Source organism: Camellia sinensis, chromosome 4 (assembly GCF_055761805.1).
Source record: "Camellia sinensis isolate YWXY chromosome 4, ASM5576180v1, whole genome shotgun sequence".
NCBI classification, from domain to species: Eukaryota; Viridiplantae; Streptophyta; class Magnoliopsida; order Ericales; family Theaceae; genus Camellia; species Camellia sinensis.
Window position 1 is genome coordinate 191,018,308 of NC_138964.1, and position 8,364 is coordinate 191,026,671.

The 8,364-nt window shown below is 33.5% G+C and overlaps 1 protein-coding gene across 1 annotated transcript; it reads right to left on the reverse strand.

Annotated features, from left to right (window-relative positions):
- Positions 1 to 334: 334 nt before the first annotated feature.
- Positions 335 to 6,223, reverse strand: LOC114262366 (BTB/POZ domain-containing protein At3g50780-like). Its single transcript, XM_028202734.2, has 2 exons — positions 4,530 to 6,223; positions 335 to 1,529 (listed from the first exon to the last, which is right to left on the reverse strand). Exons 1-2 carry the CDS (start codon positions 5,166 to 5,168, stop codon positions 570 to 572), a joined length of 1,599 nt encoding a protein of 532 aa, XP_028058535.2. The 5' UTR covers positions 5,169 to 6,223; the 3' UTR covers positions 335 to 569.
- Positions 6,224 to 8,364: the final 2,141 nt, after the last annotated feature.

The window sequence follows — 8,364 nt, forward strand, 5'->3', positions numbered from 1 at the left end:
ATGAACAGCCTATTTAAATTGCATCAAATAGGTACGTCTATGATGGTGTGCAACTTCAATAGCTGAGGTCATTGGATCTAAGGGGCAAAATTGTAGGGATATTGGGACAAATTAACTAGTGTTATGTAATATATAGTGTGGAGTAATATTTTAAAACTATTAAATAACATCTCAATTTAATGGTCAGCATTGAGTCGAGCTAAGAGCAAATACTTTTTAAGTAAACACAACTCAAAAGAGTCAAGAAAACAACTTATGTGAAGCATTCACATCCTTCTGTATAGCATACATCAGAAGAACAAACTACGCAAAACTATGTATAACTAAATTTCAATTAGGAGAAAAACCATTCTCTTTAAATTATAGCAGTCCAGCTATGAACAAAAATCAAATTCACACAACCAAAGATCTTGATATTACATTCCTGCCACAAATTTCTACAACATCAAGCACTCAAAAAACCCACATTCACCATCCCCATTTCGGAATTTCTTGTGAAGAAATTATCCAAATCATGTCACTCTTTTAACTTCAAACAGTTCACCAGCTAGATCTCATTCCTTTCAAGTTCAAGTGCTTCCCTCACTCACATTAGTACTTAGATTCCCTTGCTCGACATATGGTCTAATGAAAGTCCTCCGCCACCATACCTCAAAAGCACTCTGAAGATTAGGGCAATTATCACCTGCCTTCAAAAAACTTCCCAACCAACCAAGCAAGATTCTCTGCTGGTCCTCTAGCGGCAGTGTGAGGATTGTCCTCCCAATTCCCTCCTCCACGAGCTTCCGGTCAAACGATCTCCGCCCATGTTGTAACCATCCGTAGTCATTAATCAACGGTTCTAACCATGTTTGTAACAACAAATGACGTGTATCCTTGGATGGAAGCAACTCACCTCTTCCAATTCCAATGAAAAGCCTTGCTGTGATGAAGCTAACGTGGTGGCGAGACACAATTGGAAGGTTTGTGTGAAGCAACGCCAACTCTTCCTGGCTAGCCCATGTTACCGCAAACTCATCTGCTGCTTGCCTGTCTGCTAAAATCTCAAGCAACCACGAGAGGTTATCGGCATCTAGAGCTATCTGTTTCACCACGGGTTCTCTGCTATCCATGGGTTTATCTGCAAACTCTGGTTCAGCAGCTTGTCTGAACAGAGACAACAGTGAATTCAAGCAATTTCGGCACGAGCTGTAAATTGTTTCATTGCAAATGTCAGCCACGCCTGACGAGCTTGGAAGACAGCTGTTTTCCCTAAGTAGCTTCAGGACTACAGATTTCATTTCACGTCGGCCTCTCTCCTCGTTGCTATTAAGCACAAGTTCCAATATGTGAGAAATTGTGTCTTTGGGGGGATTTGAAGTATTGGAAGACACTCGTTTTAAGACGGGGTTGACCCCAATACCCTCCCCTTGAAGACGGAGGACTGAAGAAACCACCTTTTCCTCTTCTTCGTCACCGACCCAAGGGGTGGCTTCCAAGTATTCCAAACATGACTGTATGCACAAGTTGAACCCAAGCTGTTCTGCAACCTACAGAACGATACAATTGAGATGAGAACATAAAATATCTACTTACCCAATCTATAAAAGGCAGTGCATAAAATTTTTAACATTTTTTGGGTGCTTAATTGAAATATCAGTAAAGATTACTTGAGCATACAATTCAATATATTCTAAACATTTAGCGAAAGGAAAAAACCTAACTATGGAGCTCTCTTTTGGTACAAGTTCTGTGAAAGTGAGAATTAAATAACTAGAGAACTATGTCTCGCTTAAGTCCTAGCAAAACAGCACTTATTAGAATGTAAACGCATGATATGGCCGGTGACATGCTTAAGTTAACTCCTCTCTAAGCTTGGTCCCTGCTACTTTACTGATAATTACAATGCAAGCACAGGTTTTGCCCACCAGCTATATTACATGAACAGAGGTATGAGTATCGGGTATAGGTTAAACTTAAATCTTAAGATATTGGGAGATGTATTTAAAAGTTGGATATGGGTATGGAGACATGTCATGAACACACTTATATATTGCATTTCTTGTAATATTCTTAGATAAGATATTATAAATTATGTAGAAATGTACTTAAATAGAATTTAGGAAAAATATAATTTTTTTTATCTCTCATCTATGTCAGAGATTAGAAATGTTTATTTACTAGTAAATGAAAGTTTTCTCTTTTTCAAACATCATAAAAATTTAGAGGATCTAAGTGTCTAAATTGGATATGGGTGTCAAACACATCCCACACTTCTACCCTTTGGATATTCAGTGGACACAAGTACTTTGGGCGGAATAGAAGAGTCCATGAAACACAGTCCACAGGAAAGAGAGTCTGACCACACATGAGATGGCACGTGGATGAAAACAATACTTGAATTTATACCAGCCCTAATCCCTAATAGCTTAAGCTTTTTGCATAATAATTAGTAGCAACAACAAGAACCTCAAGTTGCCGTACAAGCCTATGTTCATGCTACTATGACGTTTTTTATGGCAATATTGGCTTTCACAAACCATGCCGCATATGAGAAGGAGACATCAAAATGTTTATAAAAGCATAGCACTAAAGCATTAAATCACTCCATGGACATTTCTAAAGCAATGCGGTTATCGGGTGACCAGAAGGAAACATCAATTAGTTTAAAACATAACAGGTTATCTTCTCATGATAAACTCTCTTAATTGCTGATAAAAAATATTATGTTCAATGAGGGAAAAGATACCAGTATAGTAGAAGGATCATAACTGTTAATGCAAGAATCTTTGTTTTCATTCAAAATATTATTGATCTCTCTGCCAATTATAATGTTATCAGATGACGAAGAAAGAAAAAACAACTAATAATACTAAATTTATCTCCATTTGCTTCTCCTAAAAGAAACAAATCTTCCACACACACACACACACAAAAAAAAAAAGAAGTCAAAGTTCCTGCTCTACCTTGGCCACTTGTCTCGCCATATTGAACGGGAAGCCAATAAAAATCAGATGAATATAAGCCTATATGATTGGATATTCACAATAATCTTAATAACCATGCATAGTAACAAAAATACATAATCAAAACTTATTCTCAATGGTCAGTTCAGCAAATACTAACACTCCTACTCTTCGTATCTCTGATAAGCATGACAAAAACAAGATGTAGTAATGATAGGATTTTATTATGAATTTTGCTCTTCAATTGTCGTAACTATAAAAAACAAGAAAAATAATCATAAGTATATGCAATGTTTTGCATGCAAGCAAGCACGTGAGCGAATAGGCCCATGCACACACAATAATAATTCATGTCTTGTCAACATAAATAACCACATAAGCATATGTATTTTAGGATATTAAGAGCTCTTGATGTCCTTTTGAACTAAAGAATATACCGTTTGATTCACTTGTTTGAGCTTAGTCCTTGATTTGCATTTCTATTTCCATGTGCAAACAAGAAAGTATTAAAATAAAGGGGGGAAATGATCAAAAAAAGTAAAGGAAAGAAGATCAAAAGTTGTATTATGGGTAATCTCAGTAATGCCCAGAAATAGGAGTAAATACGGGGTATAATGGTGATATCACATGGTGATTATGAGAAATCTCACATTGCAATAGTGGGGACAGCATGTTTAAGTTAGTGACGCCCATAAGTTTTCTATTGGTTGGTAACACCACATAGGATGGTGTCACCGTTGCACTTTGTTTCTGAAATAGGTTTTGTGTTTTCAAGCAGACTCCAAAAATACTAAACAGGAAAAAGCTAAATTGGAATTATTGATACTCAATGGGGATTGCAAAGGGGTAGGGACTAAAAAGAAGAAGAAAACACATTTTATGACTCTTGGGGATAATTTCTTCAAAATCAAGTAAAAAATCTCTTATAAAATTACTATGATGAATCCTCATCTCAATTATATTTTTCTAGAAACATGAGAAAAATATTGGTCAGGTACACAACATAGTTGCACAATGCAGGAGCAGGGATGTGTAAGCAAGGACCCTATAGAGGAGTTTAAGGTTGGGAGTAGGAGCAAGAGCAGGGACAGGGGCAGGAGCGAGGTTCTGGAACAAGGAGCAAGGCCTCCATAGGAGTTTCCTAATACTAAGAGACATAGGATGGATCACTAATTACTTTTTTTGAAATAAAAGCAATGATTTTTTCACGGCACAGCCTTCTGTTTTCTAAAAGTAAACAATACAATATGATTTTCCAAAATTTTTTTACTAGCATATGTTGATCAAATTGGTCCATTAGAAAACTATCTTCAGTATTAGTTATTAGTCAAAAGCAATTAAAAGTCAGCGTTATGATTAAGTTTCCACAGTAGAAGTATTTTAATTGCAAAAGAAACACACACACACACACACACACATATATATATTCAGATTAATGAAAATAAAATCCAAAACCAATAACAATTATTATTCCTTAAGGTCAACACAAGCTGTTTATGAAAACAAAACCTCCATAGTATATTGCAGTTAATCTATAGTTGCAAAAAAGTAAAAAGAAATACATTGCATGATTCTCCAAATTACCTTCAGGATTCGCAGTACACGTGAAACATTTTGCTTAATCAGCCGCTGTTTCAAATCTTTGCAATACATCAGTCCCACAGTTTCAACATATATTTCTACATCCTCACAATCATCAATTTCAAGACACGGTAAACCTGAGTACTGCTGTTCAGACAATTTGTCCGCAAAAAAACTGCTATTCTCTACAAGAATATTCTTGTGAACACTCAACCTCACTGCAAAACCCTGCTTGCCATGCAAAACTACCTTCAAATCACTGGTTCTCGGTTCACCAAACTCAATTGACACCTTCCTTGGTAAATTTTCAACCTTGGGTCGTGGCATTCTCTCAGTAACTACTGGTGCAATAACAATAGGTGTATCAGAGACGGGATTTATTTGTTCATTGGACACAATTCCTGGTCGTGATGGATTTGATGTTGGTTTTTTCTCGGTTAATGGAGTTTGTTTCTTTTGGGAAGAGGCCTTGGGTGCTGAAGGGGATGGTTTGGGCTTGTTCAAAGGGTTTTGTGTTTTGAGGGTCTTTTGAAACACAACAGGTGAAGGGCAACACCAGAATCCTTCTGGGGTCACTGCAATTGGAACATTTCTGACCTTGGTTTGACCCTGGTCTAACCTTGTAACTCTGATTTCAGCCATTTCAACAAGATTTCAAAACACAATTTACTCAAAATACGCCATTTACTGTGAAAATAGCAATATTATGGACCCAATGCCTAAACTTTCCTTATGACAGAAAATCCATTTCTCTCGAAAATGACAGAAGAATTGAAATTTCAAGAAATTTGTTTCATTTCAGAAATCCACAAAAGAAAAGGTTTCAAAGTTAAAACCCAAAATGTTGAACTGAAGATATATATATATATATATATCAACAACATGAATTGCAATAGTCACTGTATTGCATGAAGTACAACTTAGAAGAAATGGAACTTGCTTCAATATCAGATTCCAGATTTAAAGTTCACTCTAAAATACCTAAAAAGGATAAATGTTTCTTTGGTTTGCAAAAATACAAGAAAAACACAGGTTCAAAGAGAAATTTTTGAATTTTTTTTCGTACAGACAGAGAATTAAAGAGAAAAAAAACATGGTAAACGATAGATTCCTTGCTTTCCCCCTCTATATCTAACTACAAATACTAGCCCTAGACAAAACCCATCAAAGAAATGACTTCACAGATCACAAACAAGCTCGAAATGGCTCTTCTTAAAAAACCAAATTCTGAAAATTTCTTGAAACCCCCAAAACTACAAAGACTCACCAAACAAACAACTGGGTAGTCCAAGAGTTCAATGAAACCTCCATTTCTTTTATCACTTTGTTGTATGACTCAACCCGAGTGTTGAAAATGATTGAAAGAGCTCTGGTGTCAAGCATCAAGGGAACCAAGGATTGGATATTTTACAGAGTGGAATGATGAGTGTCCTCCATATGCATGGTTTGCAAAGAAAGAAAAGAACCACATGACCAAAGTTAAAAAAGAAAGAGAGAGAGAGACAATGATGGTTTATGGGTTGTGCTTCTAACTTTACGAGAGAGTGTGTGTGTGTGTGTGTGTGTGTGTGTGTAAGGGTGCTTTTAATTCTTGTGAGTGTGGATCTGCTGAAATTACATGTCTTTCCTATTGCACTGCAAATATTCTCTCACACACAGATTTTCTATCATAACTGACATCAAAGAGAGACAAGCATGCCTCTTTATGAAAATATGTCATAAAAACTTATAAAATTATTTAAAAGTCTATTAATTAATACTTTTAAAACACTTGTTTATAATTTTATTTTGCTTTTAGATTTTTTATGTTTGGTTGTTGTTATTATGAACTAAGAAAAACTATTACGTAATATTTATGAAGTAATTATCTCAGAGTTATAAAGTCACAAATTTTTTTTTTTTTTTTGTGGGACTTAAAATTATTGAAACATTGTTGTAATTAGGCTTCATTCACTTAAATAAGGGAGATGATAGAGAGTTAATTCTTTCCTTTTTTCACTTGATAAGATAATATTATACTTTAACAAATATGAAAGATGATTACGTCAAATTAAAAGAAAAAAAAAATCATTTAAGAAAGTTCTGTGATAAATACTCACAAATCCAATACTAACAACTTCTATATAATACAAAAAGAGTTCATAATAAGAAATAGATGAATAATCAAGTCTTGTCTTTAAAAAGAATAACCCTCTGATATGTCAATTGAGAATATACAATATTAATCAATTAAACTATCTCAATTAGTTTGTAAAAAGCTAAATTAAAATTATTGTACCTTATGAGAGATAAGTTTTTAACTTCTCATATTTTGTATTTATTCTACTTTGAGAGGTGGTATTCCAAATTCACACACACACACACACACACACACACACACACACACACAAATGTGGCCTTGGAAGTTGGGGCATTGTAAGGAAAATGGCACTAAAGTTTAAAGCATAACTTTTAAAGATAAAGTTGGGCAAATTGAAAAATGACAGAGACATGGTGCTTAGTCCAAAAAAGTGTTATGGATAATAATGTAAATACATGGGTGACATTTGATGGGGGTAAATTACAGTGGTGTTAAGTGTTTGATCATCTAGAATCATATGTTAAAATTTAACAATTTGTTTAAAAAATTCTTCATTAATGATGTGACAAAAATAATTTCCAAATATTGACACTTAAATCTTGCGTCAAATTTAGCAATTACTAAAATTTGACAAATTTTTTTTCTCTCAACCAATCAGTCTTAAATTGGATGCATCTCGGTACTAACAATGTCACTTAAGAGAGAGAGTATGTGTGAATCTCAAAAATAGGCCAAACATTTTTTATTTTAATTATGTATTTTTGTGTTTTAAAATATTTATAATTATTAAATTATGTAAAAATTTTGAATGTAAAAATATCAAGACATGACTTAAAGATTGTGAATATTTTGATTAAAAAAACATAAAAATTATCGCTCAAAAATTATCTAAAAAGCACTATGATGGCCTATAGCCTCAATTTTTTATTTTTATTTTTAAACCCTCTAGTACTTGGGTTGTTTTAAATTTGGATTAATTATATCGGCATCTACTTTAATTATTTGTGAATATTATTATAATATTTTTATTTATAAATTCATATATTTAACCCTTCAATTATAAAAAAATGCAAATAAAATGATGAAAATGATTATAATTACAAATCAAGAGATACAAATTTATTTATTTTTTAAAAAAGTGGAATAAAATAATATTACCAAAGAAATATTGATGTAATTAACTCTTTCAATATTGGGGATTTAATCACGGCATTTGGTTTAGTAATTGTATAACATCTTTTGTGGTGTGAGGTCTCGAGTTCAACTTCTATAAAAAAAGAGTTTGATATCTATTGTGATAATGTTTATTTCTTCCTCATTATGGAGGTTGTTGGGCTTGAGCTTATGTTTCGAAGTAAATTTTGTTGACTTTTTAACTATTGCAAATTAGTAATCTGTTTGACGATATAATATGTCACATAATTGTAATTATTCTCCAGACGGTTGACAAAATATATATATATATATATATGTTGGGAGTTTGTCAAAGTGCTAATTCATGATTTGCACGCTCTGCAGCCCTTCCCAAATATGCTTGATTGACCCACAACAAAATTATCTAATTAAAAAAAAAAAAACTAATCGCCTCATTTTGATAATAAATGTGTGAAGGAGGGAAAATATTACCATGAAGTAGTCTTGAATTTTGTTTGACTTAGCTTTTCTTTTTCTTTTTCTTTTTCTTTTTTTTGTTTCCCTCTTTTTGGATTGGGAGCTTTGCTTTACTTGGTGCATTATTATATTATAATTAAAGTTATG

Bases quoted from the DNA above. Each gene is read 5' to 3' on its own strand.
- LOC114262366 (XM_028202734.2), bottom strand. From the start codon at position 5,168: ATGGCTGAAATCAGAGTTACAAGGTTAGACCAGGGTCAAACCAAGGTC. The intron at 1,530-4,529 runs GTAATTTGGAGA...ATCGTTCTGTAG, and splicing joins GTGTACTGCGAATCCTGAAG to GTTGCAGAACAGCTTGGGTT.